General features: G+C 58.7%; 1 protein-coding gene across 2 annotated transcripts; it reads left to right on the forward strand.

Moving 5' to 3' along the window:
• Positions 1-7,770: 7,770 nt before the first annotated feature.
• RHBG (Rh family B glycoprotein) lies at positions 7,771-17,674 on the forward strand. Of its 2 annotated transcripts, XM_045982813.1 has the most exons (11): positions 7,771-7,791; positions 7,937-8,054; positions 13,045-13,231; positions 13,701-13,851; positions 13,963-14,110; positions 14,997-15,163; positions 15,442-15,579; positions 15,700-15,833; positions 16,159-16,280; positions 17,088-17,161; positions 17,324-17,674. In XM_045982813.1, exons 3-11 carry the CDS (start codon positions 13,065-13,067, stop codon positions 17,390-17,392), a joined length of 1,170 nt encoding a protein of 389 aa, XP_045838769.1. In that variant the 5' UTR covers positions 7,771-7,791; positions 7,937-8,054; positions 13,045-13,064; the 3' UTR covers positions 17,393-17,674. The 2 variants fall into 2 exon arrangements, with proteins under 2 accessions (XP_045838769.1, XP_045838768.1); XM_045982812.1 differs by lacking the exon at positions 7,771-7,791 and having other exon boundaries at positions 7,801-8,054.
• Positions 17,675-17,962: the final 288 nt, after the last annotated feature.

A 17,962-nucleotide genomic window follows, 5' to 3' on the forward strand; every position in this document is an offset into this window, starting at 1 on the left:
CTGTCTGTCCCTCTGCCCCTCCCCCCCCACTGTCATTGGCCCTCTTTCTCCAGAAATAAATAAATAAATCTTAGAAAGAAAGAAAGAAAGAAGGAAAGAAAATGGGATTTTGAAGAGAGAGCTGCACTCCCAAGTTGGTTTTTTTGTTTTTTGTTTTTTGTTTTTTTTAAGATTTAGGGGGCACCTGGGCAGCTCAGTGGGTTAAGCGTCTGCCTTCGGCTCAGGTCATGATCCTGGGGTCCGGGGTCTGAGGATGGAGCCCCGCATTGGGCTCTCTGCTCGGCGGGGAGCCTGCTTCCCCCCTCTCTCTGCCTACTTGTGATCTCTCTCTGTCAAATAAATAAAATAGTTTTTAAAAAAGATTTTATTTTTTTTATTTGACAGAGATACAGTGAGAGAGGGAACACAAGCAGGGGGAGTGGAAGAGTGTGAAGCAGGCTCCCCACCGAGCAGAGAGCCCAGTGCGGGGCTCCATCCTCAGACCCCGGACCCCAGGATCATGACCTGAGCTGAAGGCAGACGCTTAATGACTGAGCCACCCAGGCACCCCTGCACTACCAAGTTTACTGAAGCATTTATACAGTAGCTAAGATCTGGAAGCAACCTAAGTGCCCATCAAATGACAAATGGATAAAAGAGCTTTGGTCCATATACCACATCCAGCTCAGCCATGAGAAAGGAGGATATCCTGCCATTTGTAACAACGTGAATGATCCTGGAGCACAGAATGCCAAGTGAGGGACATCAGAGAGACTAGCACTATGTAATATCACTCATGAAGCCTAAAAAAGCCAAACTAAAAAGAGCAGTAAACTGGTGGTTACCAGGGGATAGGGAATTGGGGACAAAAAGTGATATTTAAGGGGCGCCTGGGTGGCTCAGTGGGTTAAGCCCCTGCCTTCGGCTCAGGTCATGATCTCAGGGTCCTGGGATCGAGTCCCGCATCGGGCTCTCTGCTCAGCAGGGAGCCTGCTTCCCTCTCTCTCTCTCTCTCTGCCTGCCTCTCTATCTACTTGTGATCTCTCTCTGTCAAATAAATAAATAAAATATTTTAAAAAATAAAAAAAAGTGATATTTAAGGGTACAGAATTGTAAAGAGTCTTAAATAAGCCATAGCGATTTAATGCACAGTATAATGAATATAGCAACAGTATTGCAAAGGCAATCATTGCAGCATATAAATGTATCAAAGTAACATTGTATACCTTAAATTTAGGCAGTGTTATTTGCCTAATATATTCAATAAAGTGTTTTTTATTTTTTAATTTATTATTTTTTTAAGTTCTGTTTTGTTTTATTGAGGTGCTTGGGTATCTCAGTTGGTTCAGCATCTGGTTTCAGCTCAGGTCATGATCCTAGGGTCCTGGGATTAAACCCCGCATGCGGTTCCCTGCTCAGTGAGGAGTCTGCTTCTCCCTCTCCCTCTGCCCCCCCCCCGCTTATGCTAGCTTTCTCTCTCTCAAATAAATAAAGTCTTAAAAAAAATTTTTTTTAAAGATTTTATTTATTTATTTGTCAGAGAGAGAGAGAGACGGAGAAAGAAAGATCACAAGTAGGCAGAGAGGTAGGCCAAGGCAGAGGGAGAAGCAGGCTCCCTGTTGAGCAAGGAGCCGGATATGGGACTCAATCCCAGGACGCTAGGATCATGACCTGAGCCGAAGGCAGCCGCTTAACCAACTGAGCCACCCAGGTGTCCCAAGTCTTAAAAAATTTTTTTGGGGGCGCCTGGGTGGCTCAGTGGTTTAAGCCGCTGCCTTCAGCTCAGGTCATGATCTCAGGGTCCTGGGATCGAGTCCCACATCGGGCTCTCTGCTCGGCGGGGAGCCTGCTTCCCTCTCACTCTCTCTGCCTGCCTCTCTGCCTACTTGTGATCTCTCTCTGTCAAATAAGTACATAAAATCTTAAAAAAAAAAATTTTTTTTGCTGGGGTATCCGGGTGGCTCAGCTGTTAAGCGTCTGTCTTCGGCTCAGGCTATGGTCTCAGGGTCCTGGGATCAGGCCCCACATTGGGCTCCCTGCTCAATGGGGAGTCTGCTTCTTCCTCTGTGATCTCTCTCTGTCTCTCTCTCTAATAAATAAAATCTTTTTAAAATATTTTATTTATTTATTTATTTGACAGAGAGAGCAGGAACACAAGCAGGGGAAATGGGAGAGGGAGAAGCAGGCTTCCTGCCAAGCAGAGAGCCCAATGTGGTGCTCGATCCCAGGACCCTTGGATCATGAACTGAGCTGAAGGCAGATGCTTAACTGACTGAGCCACCCAAGCACCCAATAAATAAAATATTTTAAAAAATAAAAAATAAAAAGATTTTGCTCATTTATTGTAGAGGGAGGGAGCATGAGCGGGGGGAGGGGCAGAGGGAGAGGGAGATGCCAACTCCTTGCTGAGGGAGGAGGCTGACATGGGCCTCAATCCTAGGACCTGAGATCACAACCTGAGCTGAATTCAGATACTTAATTGACTGAGCCATCCAAAGGCCCCTTTATTTTTATTTTTGAGAGAAAGAGAGAGAGCAAGCCAGTTTGGGGAGGGAGAGACAGAGGGAAAGAATCTCAAGCAGACTCTGAGCTGAGCATGGAGCCTGACGTGGGGTTTGATCTCATGACTCTGAGATTATGACCTGAGCTGAAATCAACAGCTGGTCTTCTAACCAACTAAGCCACCCAGGTGCCCCTCAGTTAAAAAAGAAAAAAAGGAAAAGGAAAAAAAAAAGTTTAAGTCATGCTCAATGGAAAGATAGTCCATGTTCATGGATAGGAAGACTTAGTGTTGATAAGATGTCGGTTCTTCCCAAGTTGGTCTTTTTTTTTTTTTTTCCTTTAAAGTAGGCTCCACCCTGGGTGTGGAGTCCAATGCAGGGCTTGAACTCACAACCCTGAGATCAAGACCTAATCCAAGATCAAGAGTCACTCACTTAACCTACTGAGCCACCCAGGCACCCCATTCCCAACTTGGTCTATAGGTTAAATGTAATCTTTTACCAAAATCCCAGCAAATTATTTAGTTGATATTGACAAACTTATTGTGAGGTATGTATGGAGAGGAAAAGACCCAGAATAGCAATATTGAAGAATGACGTCGGAGCATCTTGGAGATGCCTCCTGACTCCAAGACTTAATGTGAAGCTGCACTAGTCAAGACAGTATAGTATTGACAAAAGGCTAGATGAGTAGAGCAACAGAACACAATGGAGAGCCCAGACATAGACCCACATAAACATAGCCAGCTCCTCTTTGACAAAGGAGTAAATAAAGGTAATCCAATGGAGAAAGGATAGTCTTTTCTTCTTCTTTTTTAAAAGATTTTATTTATTTATTTGACAGAGAGAGACACAACGAGAGAGGGAACACAAGCAGAGGGAGTGGGAGAGGGAGAAGCAGGCTTCCCGAGGAGCAGGGAGCCCAGTGTAGGACTCGATCCCAGGGCTCTGGGATCATGATCTGAGCCGAAAGCAGATGCTCAATGACTGAGCCACCCAGGCGCCCCTGGATAGTCTTTTCAGTAGTGTTGGAATAGCAGGACATCCACATGCAAAACGTGAATCTAGACTCCCTTCCCTCCCACCCCACGTCCAGTCCTTTAGGAAACCCTGTCAGTTCTAGCTTCCATGTCTACCCGGAGCCCGACTGCTTCCTCCTCCATGTCACCATGACCACCGGCTCTTGCCCGGATGGTGCCGGCCGGTCAGCTGGCTGCCTGCTTCCACTCACACGCACACTCATGCTCCCCAGGCAGCCAGAAGCTCCTTTACAATAGTAAATCGGATCATGTGACTCCCTGCTCTTGGTTGCCCCCATTATCCCTACAGAGAAGCCGTGCTCCTTACCAAGGCCCTGAGTGCTCCATGTGTGGCCCACGTCTCCCTGCGCCGCCCCCTCGCTCACCACACTAGCTGCCCTGCCCTCCAAGCTGTTCCCTCTGCTCAGGGGTCCGTAGGAGCCCCTTTCTGGCTCCCTGTGTGTGTCTCCTGAGTCTCCGGAGGCCATCTCCAGCAGCCCAGTCTCACGCTCCCTTCCCTTCTGTCCATCTGTCCTCCTGCGGCCTCATCTACATCAAACCTCTTAGGGCATGTTATAGAGCTATTTGTGTGTGTTTCCCGAGTCTCCCCCACCGGAAAAGCATCTCCTTGGGGGCAAGGTCAGTGTCTGTTTTTCACTGCTCTATCCCCGGGGCAAAGCCAGGCCTGCTTGACCTTGTGAAGTGTGGTTCCATAAACAGCTAGGGAGGGAAGGGCTGAGTGGCTATGATTTTGCTTACCAGCATCACGAGCCCCAGATTTCACATCCTGCCTGGGTCTCAGGGGTCTAGGACTCAGACGGGCCTGCAGGACAGAGACCCAGAGCAGGCAGCCTGCGTCCTACGTGTGCACTGGACACGGTGAAGTTCTCCAGTGGTACGGCCTAGTCCAGTCGCTCTTCTGCAGCCAGGAGCTTCCTAGAGCCAGGAGCCCTTGTCAGGTGGTAGGGAGTCAGCTCGTCACCTCCATCCCAGCTGTTGCCGCGCAGCTGTGGACGACCCCCACCAGGCCCCAGACAGAAATCTCATCCAGTCATTCCATCCTGCGTCATATGGGAACATTTCTGCTCAGTTGCTCCCTTTCCAGAGAAGAGAGGTGTTCATCAAAACTCACGTTTGGGGAAGACCGGCAGGGAGCATGGGGCTGGCTAGGAGAGGGAGTCCTTGGACTCCCCACAGAAGGAAACAGTAGGACGTGAGCCGGCTTTCCCAGCAGCACGGGTTAGCACCAGGGCCAGGATGCCCTTGGCCCTCCGCAGCCTGATCCTGTCCCTTCATTTACATCCCCCCGGAGGGCAACCCCACAGTTACTCAGTAACCCAAGCCCTGGGTCCAAGCCAAGGACCGCTGGGGCCTCCCTGGGCCAGGGCAAGCAGCCCCCGACTGTTCCCCTGGGCCACCCTCCACGTGTCCAGCTGCTTAGTGGAACCTGGAGAAGGGAGGTCCGAGATGGGGCAGACCCCCGGCCTGCAGGATGGGAGCAGGTAACAGACTCAGGGACCCCTTGGGGGAGGTGTGGGGTAGAGGGAGGACTGAGAAACAAAGCCCCCCCCCCCACCAGAGCTTCCAGGCCCAGAGGAGGCAGGGGAAGGGCAGGGACCCTGAGAGCACTTGGATGGAGCTTCTTCCTTCTGGGTGGTGGGCCAGGGGAGTCCTCGCAGGTGGAGGCCTGTCGGAGGGCCCCTCAGAAGGGGAGGACTATCAGGATCTTGCCCTCTGCTGGGCCAGGGGTGACACGGGCTGGTGCCACTATTTGTTACAATATAATGACCTTTCCATACAGGGGGGCACACAGATGTAACCCAGATGTCTACGCTCCACAGGCTGGCCCGGCTATTCTGGCCCTCTAGACCTCCCGATACCCAGGAGATCCCGCAGAGAGCCCTCTAGACCTCCAGGCCCAGCTGTGTTTCCCAGGTTGACTAGAGCCTGGGGTCATGGCCCCAGGCCCTGGCCCAGGGTTGAGACTAAGCGAATTGTTGTTGGATGCATGAGTGAACCACGGAGGAGGGGGAACCTGAGATCCGGAGGCATTCAGAGACAGAGAGACAACAGGCGAGACCGAGATGGGACAGGCTCCCAGAAGATGCTGGGAGGGCCCAACCCACTCCTTCCTGCTCTCACCGGTTCTGCAGCTTATGAGGGCTCTTCCCCTTGTAGGGCCTGTCCAGACCCTGCCTGGGCAACCCAAAGCGGCCCCCACTCCCAGACAGTGCCCAGGAAGCAAGCCACATCCCTGGGGCAGAAGGCTGGCTCCAGGGAGGTACCCCAGGTGAATCGTCTGAGAATCATTACCCAAAGGCTGCTGACCAGACATCCCCCCCACCCCCACCCCAGTAGGAGCTAGAAAACAGCCTTCCTGCTGACCAAGTAGTGCCAGAGGGCCACGGGCCACGGGCCAGGGGCCGCGGAAGGCCAGAGAGCCTGCTTGGGCTGCAGGGAGCAGTCCCACAGAGGCTGATCCCTGCCCTCCCAGGCCTGCTTCGCTGGACACTTACCTAGGTCAGGAAGCTGGTCACCTAGAAGCCAGCAGTCCCCCAGAGCCCACGCGAGGCTGGAGGCTAAAGCTGAAGGTGGGAAGTGCAGAGGGGATGAGCTGCACAAAAGGCAGAGGGGAAGCAAGGAGGAGGGTCAGGGACGGCACACCTGTCCCTGTGCATTCCGGAGAGGGGCAAGCCCTCTTGCTGGCAGGAGCCCCGCCTGACATCTGCTGGGGGGAGTGGCTGGTCCCTGTAACCCAACCCTGCCACAGCCTCCAGGAAAGGCAGCTCTCCCTTTGCAAACAGGGACGAGCCCCGCCCACACAACAGCCCCCTCAGCCTAGGTTACGCAGCAGGAAGGACAGAGGGCTTCCCATCCCACCAGCCCCACTGAGACGCCCGTCAGCTTTTCTTCTTTGAAGCCCCTTGTGGCCTTCAGGTGGCAGAACCAACAGTGCCAGGGTCTTCCACCCATGAAAGCCCTCCAGCGGCCCCGCGCCCGCGGGCTGAGGCCGTGTGCCTCAGCGGGGCCTTCAAGATCTTTCTAGACCCCCCACCCCAGCTTCTGTCCCTGAACACCCTGGACACTCCCATGGCAGGTTTCCGTCTTTGCAGGTCCCCTTCTTGAAATGTCCCCTCCTCCTTCTTGGAATGCCCAATTTCTAGGTTGTCCTTCTAGAACGCCTGCAGACACGACCTCCCAGGAAGCAGCTCATGTCTGTGCCCAGCCTCATCCCTGCTCCCATGGGTTCTTCTGCCTCTCCTCCTGGGCCCCCACGGGCTCTGTACTTCCTAAGGTCCCTCGTTCACCCCAGTGGGAACTCAGTTCCCTCCTAGGTGCTCCTGGAGGGAGGCCTCACGTGGTTCGTCTCCAAAGCCTGGCTCTCAGTAGGCATCAGTCGATCTGTGTCCTTACTGTCTGTCTCCCAGGACCCCAGCCAACGTAGACCTCGCCCATGTTAGAAGCAGCTCCTGACTCTGGGCTAAGACCCTTCTCCATCTCCCGTCCCTTCTTTCCAGCTGCTGAGGCAGAGGCCAGGTGTCCTCATCCCTGTGCAGGCGACCAGGGAGCCCAGCTGTCACCGCGGCCAGCTGCTGGGCAGGCTGGGATGCAGACCGGGGTGCGAGGCCCAGAAGGCTTCGGGCCCAAGGGAGGGACTGTGCTGCTGAGGCCCAGATACGCCCAGTCAGGTTAATCATCAATGCCTGGCCAGTCTCTTTGCCTCCGTTCTCCATCTGGCTTTTTCAGCTGGGAAAAGACTGAGTAAGCCCTCCACTGCCCCTGATGTTCACCCCGGAGGGGCCAGGCTGGGGCCTTAAAGGGCCTCTTCCTTGGGAAACACTCTCTAAACTAAGGCCACGTTGGGAGGGCAGGGTCCTCTCTTCCCCCCACCCCCACCGGTTTCAGCGGTGCCCCATCAGGGCAGGTCACAGGCCATCTCCAAGGACCTGTCCCAACCCGAACAGCGCGAGAGGCAGCTGGGCCACGGGAGACAGGAACTGGGGGTCCTGATAACCCCCTCCCCGCCCGGACGTTGTCCCACCTCAGGCCTCGGACACAGGCCTTCGCCACCCTGGTTCCGCACCTGCCCGGGCTGGGGCTTCGAGCTGTGGCGGAACCTCCTTGCGGGCCCGGGTCTAGCTGCGGTGGGCGGGGCCTGACCCGGGGGGCGGGGCCTGGCTCCGGTGGGTGGGGCCGAGCCTCGGCGGTCTGGCTCCAGTGGGCGGGGCCTGGTCCGGGGGCGGGGCCTGCTATCTGGGGGCGGGGCCTGGCCCCGGTGGAACCTGCCGCAGGTTAGTCCGGGATAGTCCGCCCCGCGCGCCCCGAGCCGGAGCCGGAGCCGGAGCCGGGGACTGGAAGCCCCTAGCCATGGCCGGGTCCCCCCGCCGCGCCGCGGGCCGGCGACTGCAGCTGCCCCTGCTGTGCCTCCTCTTCCAGGGCGCCACCGCCATCCTCTTTGCCGTCTGTGTCCGCTACAGCGCCGAAACCGACGCCGCCCTCTGGCGCTGGGGCAACCACAGTCACGCGGACAACGAATTCTACTTCCGCTACCCAAGTGAGTGCGGGGGAGGGCGCGGCGAGCAAAGACCCCAAGGTCCGCGGACTCTCGGGCGACTCCGCCCCAGGAGGGCAGCCCTCTCTCTCGGAGAGGAAGGTGCCCCAGATTCATAATGACAGCCTTCCGCTGGTGTCTGCGGTGTCCGGGCATTGTGCCAGGGCCGCACATGCATGATCTCCTTTAGTCCGCGACGTGGACAGGATGGGGAAACCCAGGCTCGAGGAGATTCGTTGGCTGCTTAAGGTTCGGGCTGCCAGAGTTGAGGGAGCGGGGATTCAAACCCAGATCCGAGCTGGAGGTGCTCTCTGTCTCCCCTCCCAGCTGGCGTGACTGGGCTTTGCAGAACTGTTCCCAGACGGGCTTTGCAGGGCCTCCACCCTGACCACAGGCAGAGAGTCGTCCCTGTGGGGAGTGGTGTGCCGAAGGTGGGAACGGCAGGTCCTCGCTGTGAAGGCAGCCAAGACCGGTGGCACTGAGCATTTCCTCCCCAGCCACTCCAAGCTGGCCCTTCCAGAGTCAGAGAGAGAGAAGGACACCACCACCGACCACAGCTCTGAGAAGGAAGCCTGGCAGGGTCATTAGCCCATTTCCTAGGGGAGGAAGCTGAGGCTCAGAGGGCCTGTGATTTGCCCGTGACCGCCCATCAGATGAATGGCAGAGCAGGAACTAGGACTCGGGCTTCCCAAGCAACATCCCCTGCTGGGGAGGGACAGAGGGGGGGACAGAGCCTCTCTCTCAAGGTTGGGGGCCACCTCATGCAGCTCAGGCCCTGGGCAGCTGGGACCAAAGATACCAGCTCTCCAGACTTCATCACCATTGCTGGGCAGCGCTCCTCTCAGTCTTAGTTTTCCCCGTCTGGGCCATGGGGAGAAGGAAGCCTCGGTTTGGGGGATGCACTTGCAAACAAGGCCCGGAGTGTGGGAGTCTCTTCTATAAACCCTGGACTGTGATTATCCTGCTTTTCCTCTGCTGAGCTGGTGGCGGACTGTCCCCACCTGACCCTCTCCCAGTCCCAACTCCGACGCAATGAGGCTGCTGATGCTGAGGGCATAGAGGGTGAGATGCACTGGGCCCCAGCTAGAAGTGCCAGACCCCCGGACCCCAGCCATCTTCTGCAGGGGCTGCAGATCCTCCCGTGTTTCGCGTCAGCCCTGTCTGCACAAGGTGAGCCACAGACGCTGGATGGCAGGCTCCCGGGTCGCGCATTTGCTCAGAGAGGTAGAGAGTTGGGAGCAAACAGCCCTCAAGCTGAGAGAAGCAAGTTCTTGTCCAAGGGTCTGACCTGGCTGCCCTCTGGGACCCTGTATTTGCTCCTTCTGGAGGGCCTCGAGGCCTTGGCGCCCTGCTTGCCTCAAAGTTCCTGAAACACCCCAGCCAGTTGCCCCTCTGTTTTGGGGGGGAGCAGTGCTCTCCTGCAACGCGCAGCTCTCCCTGGGCTGCAGTAAGAGGACGGGAGTGGGGATCCTACCTCTTTGATGTCCTAGGTTTCTGTCCCTGTGGACTTGGGACCCTGGCGTGGGGGGAGGTCGGGGCGGAGGGAAGTGTGAGGTCTCTGGAGCCTGGGGCTTTGATGATCCGGGTCTTCCCCTGCCCCTGAGTCCAGGGGAAGGGGTCAGGGCCAGAGGGAGGTGTAGCCAGCGCCCTTTGGTTCGGGAGATGAAAGGGAGTTCTGCAGCTGGTGTTGAACTGTGGGGCTAACCGGTGCCAAGGGCACGGCCGCTCCGAGGGTCCGTCTGACCTCTCGCTGCAGGAGGGACCCTCAGAGCCCATCTGGTCCACTCACCTCAGGTGTGCAGAGACAGCCAGAGAGCTCAGGGGGCTACCCAAGATCACACAGCAAGTCAGCCAGGCTTGAGCCAGGTCTCCTGGCCGCCCCGCTGCGGCAACCCCTTCTGTCCCATGAGGCAAGTCATGGAAATAAGAAAGAGGGGAAAAGACAGGTTGACGGGGGACAGAGCCACAGCCATGAGAAAGGGTCTCAGAAAACCGTGTAGGCAGGTCCTGTTTCACATGCCTCTGAGAGCTTAGCTCTGGGGAGAGGGGTTGAGGACAGATAGAATCGGGATCTTCTTGGAAGACATGGGGGAAGGGGGATGTGACTGGGACCAGAGTGGTTTGTGACCTCTGGGAGGAGGAGGGAGTCAAGTGTGAGAGGAGGTGGACCTCCAGGTCACCACTCCCTTTCCTCTGCTGGGCGTGTTTACAGCCCCACTTTACAGATGAGGAAACCAAGGCTCACAGAGGTTAAGTGACTTGTCCGTGGTCACCCAGTCCAGCTCTAACGGTCCCCTTGTTCTTCCTTGTCATTTTGCTCAGGAGCCGACACGTGGATTGGGGAAGAGCGGTCAGGGAAGGAGGGAGGGAATGGGTATCTCTAGGGGACTTTTCTCTTCTCTCCAACCAAAGGTGCATGGGTTTGGTGGCCACAGCCAATGGAGAGTCTGCGGAATGTCCCGCAGTGAAGGAGATTTCTTGATGTTTAGACTCCAGTTGAAAGGTCAGGGGACTGAGTTTTGATTGAAAACAAGCCCAGAGCTGGAGATATAAATATGATTGCCAGTTATGACAAGTGCTGGGGCAGTTTCTGCTCGTCAGGGTCAGGGAGCCCAGTAACCCAGGCCCCTTTGCTGTCCTGCTGTCCTTGGACGACAGAACAGACATGACAACGCCTTTACTGTTTCCCACAAGGGGAAAAGAAGCCAGACAGCGAGGCCTCAGAGAACTTAGGGTGCAGGCTGGCCTCTGGGTGATTCTTCTCCTTTTCTGCTGGGTTTTAAGATCTGAGAGGGAGGAGAGAGCTGGTGATTCGGGGGCGCACAGGGCTGGAGGAGTGGCACGGTGTTGGGGACATTTAGCAAAGGCAGGGGACCCCCAGACCCTTACCCCTTTGGCAGCTGGGGGTGGGGGCAGCTGAGCCCCAGACCTCTGCTTCCGGCACCCACCCAGCCGTCTGCCAGGGGCTTGCAACCTCCTCTCCTGTCAGCCCAAACCCAGCACAAGAAAAGTCTGCTTCTCTCTTTTTTTTTTTTTTTTAAAAGATTTTATTTATTTATTTGACAGAGAAAGATCACAAGTAGACAGAGAGGCAGGCAGAGAGAGAGGGGAAAGCAGGCTCCCTGCCGAGCAGAGAGCCCGATGCGGGACTCGATCCCAGGACCCTGAGATCATGACCTGAGCCGTAGGCAGCGGCTTAACCCACTGAGCCACCCAGGCGCCCAAAGTCTGCTTCTCTTGAAGTCGCGGGTCGCGTGTACGGTCCAGTAATACACGTTTGGCCTCTGTCGGTGCTTCTTCAGACGAAACAAAAAGGGGACCGTGATCTTTTTCCTTTATGATCTCCCTCTGTCTACAAGAGACCCGAGGTCGTTTACAACAAACACATAATGAGGACCAGAAAAGAAAAGCCGAGAAGCAGAACGTAAACAATGAGCAGCAGTCACCAGCTGTAATCGCAGTGTGGCTCTGAGCTTCCAGACGGCCACGAGAAAAGGGAAATCCAGTCAGTTATGTGTTCTCTCCAGAGGCGAGTGGGTCCCTGGTTCTCTGACGTCTGTGTTGAACGCTCCGTGAGGGCAGGTGCGGTGACAGCCGTGTCCCCAGAGCCTGGTGCCCCAGTTCTTAGTAAAGCTCTGTCAGGGGAATGCGGGGGAAGCAGCGGGGGGGCCCTGGGGAAGTGACATTTGCTAGGACTAAGTTCCAAGGGAGATTTCTCACGTGGAGCTCTAAAAGGGGAGTTTAGGGTCAGAGTTGACCCCGTTTCTCAATAGCTTGTTTACCCTGTGTGATTTCTGACCGCGCTCATGACACTCCTCTAGCATTTCTCAGTTAAAGCCAAAGACACGGCGCGGAATTCCTCCAGAAGACCGAGCCGGCCGGCGCGAGCCGCACTAGGTCACGGCTCAAACCCTGTTTACACGGAGTGGGGGAGGGGTGCCGGCACACGTGGACGCCGAAGCAAACGCTGCCTGTGTCGCATCGCGGGCGTCCCCTAGACGCTTCTCTCAGCCTCGTCTATTGCGCAGCAGAAAGCCTCCAGTCTCCCTGCCCAGAAACCTCACTGACACTGTGACAGTGTGTGATGAATCCAACGAATTCATCTATAAAATTAACAAACGCAGATTACAGAAAGAAACACACAGGGGCGCCTGGGGGGCTCAGTGGGTTAAAGTCTCTGCCTTTGGCTTGGGTCATGATCCCAGGGTTACGGAATCGAACCCCACGTCAGGCTCTCTGCTCAGCAGGGAGCCTGCTTCCTCCTCTCTCTCTCTCTGCCTGCCTCTCTGCCTACTTGTGATCTCTCTGTCAAATAAATAAATAAAATCTTAAAAGAAAAAAAGAAACACACAAAAGAGCAGAGCCCTCCTGCCCCGAGCCTCTGCAAGGCACAGATCCAGGGGTCCCCATTGGCTCTGTGTCCCAGCAGCCCCGCCCCTCCGTTCCTGTCCCCGTCCCTGTCCCTGAGGAATTCTCTGTTCACAATCGGAGCTATTTCCCCCCCAAAAAAATAAATAAATAAAATTATTTCATAAATTGTTTTTAAAAAGTTTAAAATCCCCCAAATGGAGAGAGGCACAGATTCCGAAGTCTGAGGGATGGAGGTTAGACACGGAGGAGGACTTTCCAGCAGAAAGGGAAAAAATTGGACGAAGTGCGAAGGGGGAGCCAATCTGGAGCCCGGCAGGGGGGCAGGGGCCACCACAGGGGAGAGCTCGGGCAGGAGAGCCCCGTCAGGTGTGGGAGGACGGGCCAGAGGAGAGAGCAGAAGGCTGGGTTCCCGGCTCCCACATGGGGACAGCAGGGCAGGCCAGGGGGCGACCCACGCTGGGGGGTGACCCACGCTGGCATGGTCCCCGCCACAGCAGGGGGTCTCAGAGGGCCGGTCGGCTCCAGCCTCTGGCCGCCCGGGCTGGCAAGGGCTGACCCCTGCCTCGCGGCAGGGCGGCTGCCGGGGTGGGCGGGCGCCGGGCAGCTGCGAGTGCCCCCGCAGGTTTCCAGGACGTGCACGCCATGGTGTTCGTGGGCTTCGGCTTCCTCGTGGCCTTCCTGCAGCGCTACGGCTTTAGCAGCGTGGGCTTCACCTTCCTCCTGGCCGCCTTCACCCTGCAGTGGTCCACGCTCGTCCAGGGTTTCCTGCACTCCACGCACGGGGGCCGCATCCGTGTCGGCGTGCAGAGGTGGGCAGTGGCGGGCTCCCGGCTCCTCCCCGGTCCTGGGCTAGCTGGGAGGCCCCTGCCTGGCGGGGAGAGCCAGCCCCAGCCCTGTCCTTCCGTCGGCTCCCAGACCTGCGGCTGCTGCCCCAGGGGCCTGCCTGCTCCCCCGCCCGCCCGCCTGCCCGCACACCCGGCCATACCTGGCCCTTTCTTTAAGCCCCTTCTTACCCAAGGGCTGTTGGCGCGTGGACAGCTTCCTGGAAAAGGATGGGGTTCAGGGGCGCGCCTGGTTCAGGATCTGGTCGTCTTGCCCCTTGTGGGCTTCGCGCTCCACGTCCCAGAACCTCCCGGAGACGACTTCCCTCGTCCACGAGAGGGGGCCACGGGAGCCCTTCCCGCCCACCCAGGAAGGTGCTCCCTGCCTCCTGCCCTGACCCGGGCCTCCGGGGCCACCCTTGCCCGCCCCTCCCGCCCTTCTGTCCCATATCCCCAGCATGGTCAACGCGGACTTCTGTGCGGGGGCTGTGCTCATCTCCTTCGGCGCCGTCCTGGGCAGGACTGGGCCTGCTCAGCTGCTGCTCCTGGCCCTGCTGGAGACCGTGCTGTTCGGGGTCAATGAGTTTGTGCTCCTCAGCCTCCTGGGGGTGAGTCCGTGGGGCCGGTCAGGGCAAGGCCCCAAGCGGGGGGAGAGCATGGGGCCGGGCGGGGCGGTGGCAGCAGGCGGCTGCCCCTACACGTCTGCTCTTCCTCCCCAGGTGAAGGACGCGGGGGGCTCCATGACTATCCACACCTTCGGGGCCTACTTCGGGCTGGTTGTCTCTCGGGTCCTCTACCGGCCTCGGCTGGAGAAGAGCAAACACCGCCAGGGCTCCATCTACCATTCCGACCTGTTTGCCATGATCGGTGAGGCTGGCCTGGGGGCGGCGGGGGGAGGGGAGGACCACCTCCAGGCGAGGTCTCGGGGTGCTGCCTACAGTCCTTGGGGTCCTGCTGGGCTCTCCCTTCCAGGAGCCCGGGGTCTGTGCTCAGCATTGGTTTGTTTTCGACATGTTCTTGGAACTCAGTCCTGGGGTGTCCACACGCCCCAGACCCGTTCCCCAGCCCCAAACCAAGTCTGACGGCACCAGCCCCTGCTTGAAACCCTTCAGCCCCCACCCCAAGTCAGAAGCCAGGCTCGGCCGCACAGCTGCCCCCCACCATTCTCCCCACCTACTGCCTCCAGGACTCTGCCCCTCCCGCTGCCCCCCCCCCAGCGATTTCCCACAGGCCCCTGCACGCTGGGGGCGCAGGGAGAGGTCATGGGTCCCTCCTGGGAGCGGTGGGGGCTGACCGTCGCCGCCACCTCCCCCTTCCAAGCACATGCCTCTACCTTGGCCCCTGCTCCGGTCTCTGCCTTCACAAACAGGGCGGGGAAGGAAATGGAGACTTTATTTTCTCGTAGGTGGTTCTGAAGAATGGCCAGACTGCCTATGCCCCCACTAAAAAGGTGGCTTTGCATTTTTTGGTAAAGATTTTCTTTGAAAGAAAGACAGAGATCGTGACAGAGAGCGCAAGCAGGGAGGAGAGGACTGTGGGGCTCGATCCCAGGACCCCGGGATCATGACCCAAACGAGCCAAGGGGACGCTCAGCCCACTGAGCCTCCCGGGTGCCCCGATTTTGTATTTCTCACTCACCTCCAGGTCTGTGGTGAAAGGGGATGGATGTTTTGGCTGGAAGTCAGGGGCTCCCTCAGGAAGGCACGCTTCCCCGGAGGCTCACGCCCCAGCTCTCTCTGTGCCCCCCGTTTAGGCACCATCTTCCTGTGGGTCTTCTGGCCCAGCTTCAACTCTGCGCCCACCGTGCTGGGGGACGGGCAGCACCGGGCAGCACTCAACACGTACTACTCCCTGACGGCGAGCACCCTCGGCACATTTGCCTTGTCGGCCCTGGTCGGGGAGCGCGGCCGGCTGGACATGGTAGGGGTGGAGGCCTCCGGGAGGCAGAGGACGGGTCGGGGGAGGAGCGTTCGGAGACCCGGTGAGGCCTGATTTCCGAGGGAACAGGACGCAGCACAGGCCCGGGGCCGAGATGTTTTGGGTCCTCGGGGAGACCGCGGGGCAGCGAGAGGCTTAGAGGTCAGCCGGCAGAGGGACTTCTAGAGGCAGGAGACGCCGCTGTGCTGGACGGGGTGCGGCCGGGCTGGGCGTGCCATCCGGAAGGGCCTCCCACGCCCCCCTCCCCGGTGCTGCCCCAGGTCCACATCCAGAACGCTGCGCTGGCCGGAGGGGTTGTGGTGGGGACAGCAGGTGAAATGATGCTGACGCCCTTTGGGGCCCTGGCAGCTGGCTTCCTGGCTGGGACGGTCTCCACGTTGGGATACAAGTTCTTCACGGTAGAGACATCTCCCGGGGCCCTGGGCAGAGCACGGGGTGCTCAGCGCCTTTCCTCCCCCATCTCCAACAGCCCAGGACGGGGGGCACTCAAGACTCATGACTGGTGTCCTGTCCTCCAGCCCGTCCTCGAGGCGAAACTCAAAGTCCAAGACACATGTGGTGTCCACAACCTCCACGGGATGCCTGGAGTCCTGGGAGCCCTCCTGGGAGTCCTTGTGGCTGGGTTGGCCACCCACGAAGCTTACGGAGAAGGGTGAGTCCTCACCATCCCTGGCCCTCCCCAAGGTCACTATCCCCGCAGGGTGACCTCACTCACTCTCTTCCTCCTTTTGTGGACCAACACAAAAAGCACTATTTTCATTCACTCGTTCCTGAATAACGACAGGAAGAGGTCATGACCCTTGGGACCAAAAGAGATCCTCAGACTGAGTTCTCAAAGCGTCTAGGGGTCTGCGGGCCCATGAGGCTGACAGGGTGTTCTGGGCTCCCTCGAGGTCCTTTGGCTGCACGAGGCTGTGCAGTGCACTGGCGCCCTGACCTGGGCTCCGGCCCTGTGTCCCCACCCCCTCTCCCTGCAGCCTGGACACCGTGTTTCCGCTCGTAGCCGCGGGCCAGCGCACCGCTACGTCCCAGGCCGTCTACCAACTCTTCGGGCTGTTGGTCACACTGACGTTTGCTTCCGTGGGTGGGGGCCTCGGAGGTGAGTGACCTTGGCTCTGGTGGGAGGCTGGCAGGAGCTCTGCAGGGCGCAGAAGACAGAGGAGGGCTGTCCCCCGGGGGACCGGCCAGCGGATCCCGTGCCCTTGACGTTCATTGGCTCAGATAATTAGGGAGCACCTGCTTTGTGCCAGGGGTGGGGTGGGGTAGTAGAGTTCAGGGGTAACCTCATCTGCAAGTGGGCACCTGTTCCCTCCTGGTGCCCGGAGGAGGTGGGGAGCCAGCCCTGGACTGAGTTGGTGTCCTCTCCGGGCCTGGGGCTTCCCTGCACTGCCTGCTCCACCCACCAGAGGGCAGCCCGACCTCAGGCTGAGGTCCTGAAGGGGCCGTTGGGCTCTGGTTCCGGGCAGGGCAAGGGGCAGGGTGCAGGGGGTCCGGAACCCAGATCCGTCCGTGGAGGCAGACTGCCCGCTGATGCCCGGTCAGACGGTCCTTCCTGACGTCTCGACTCGCTCCTTGTGGCCTTCAACGTAAAACCGATGACTCAGATCCCCAGCCCTCCTGCTCTCCCCCGCCCCCGAGATTCTCGTGCCCCAGCTCTGCACCCCTCCTGCAGGGAGGCCGCAGAGAAGCTCAGGAGCTGTGTCACAGCGGCATCACGAGTCACGGGACTTCTCCACCATGCCCAGGGGGTCAGGCCCAGTTCACAGGGCTGCGGCTTGCTGAGCCCTTGGCATGGGGTCCGACGCACAGTAGGGCCCCCCCAAGCCAGCTGTGACCCTGACCAGCAGGTGTCCTGCGGAGCCCTTGGGCCTCCCAGCCCCTCACACCCACCCCTACCCCCCACCAGGGCTCCTGCTGAAGCTGCCCTTCCTGGGCTCCCCCGCGGACTCCCAGTGCTTCGAGGACCAAGTTTACTGGGAGGTGAGGTGTCTGCAGCCCCCCCAGACCCAAGCCCTCCCTCCCGGCCTCACCTCAATGGTTCCGGCTGCCTCTTTCCTTCCTGCCCGCTCCTTCCCGCCCCATCTGTGGTCTTCAGCCCCCCGGGGCTACCCCCTCACCTGCTCCCCCACCCCTGCCCTCCAGGTGCCTGGGGAGCAGGTGGAGGAAGCCCAGGGCCCTCTGAGGGCAGAGGAGCCAGACAGCCGGGCCTGACTTGCTTCCAGCCCGTGAGAGAGGACGCTCTCCTTTTAGAAGATGCCGACCGGCCACCTGCGACCGTAGGGAGTTCTTTTCTAGCTCCTGCCCCTCCTGCTGCAAGAAAGGCTGAGAGCTGTCTGCGGCCCTGGGGACAGGGCGGTGGAAGGTGGGGAGATGGGGGGCGCACCTGGCAGAGGTCGAGGGAGACCTCACCCCCCCACACCCCTCGGCCTGTCTAGTGAGGCAGCCGAAGCGCCAGGCCCGGCTGTTGGGGTGATAAACACCACCCACACCGAGGACTCCGACTCCTTTTTTGTGCACTGGGCCTGTGAGGAGCTCCTCTCTGGCTCTGACACACAACGTTGGAACGTTGGACCTCGGGGCCAGCGAGCTCCCTCCTCCCTGGGCCCATGGTTCTCCCTCTAGGAGGCCGAGTTCCGCCAGGTGGGTGCCCAGCCTAGGCTTGCTTGCCTCCAGGGACGGGGAGCTCATTCTCTCCCCAAAAGTCCGTGTGTCCCAGGACAGCTGGCACTGCTGGCCAGGTCCTCCTACCCCAGGACGGCAGCCGCTCCCACTCCTGACTTG

Source organism: Meles meles, chromosome 17, assembly GCF_922984935.1.
Source record: "Meles meles chromosome 17, mMelMel3.1 paternal haplotype, whole genome shotgun sequence".
Lineage (NCBI taxonomy): Eukaryota > Metazoa > Chordata > Mammalia > Carnivora > Mustelidae > Meles > Meles meles.

Bases quoted from the DNA above. Each gene is read 5' to 3' on its own strand.
- RHBG (XM_045982812.1), top strand. From the start codon at position 7,868: ATGGCCGGGTCCCCCCGCCGCGCCGCGGGCCGGCGACTGCAGCTGCCC. The intron at 15,164-15,441 runs GTAGGGGTGGAG...GTGCTGCCCCAG, and splicing joins AGCGCGGCCGGCTGGACATG to GTCCACATCCAGAACGCTGC. The intron at 16,281-17,087 runs GTGAGTGACCTT...ACCCCCCACCAG, and splicing joins CGTGGGTGGGGGCCTCGGAG to GGCTCCTGCTGAAGCTGCCC.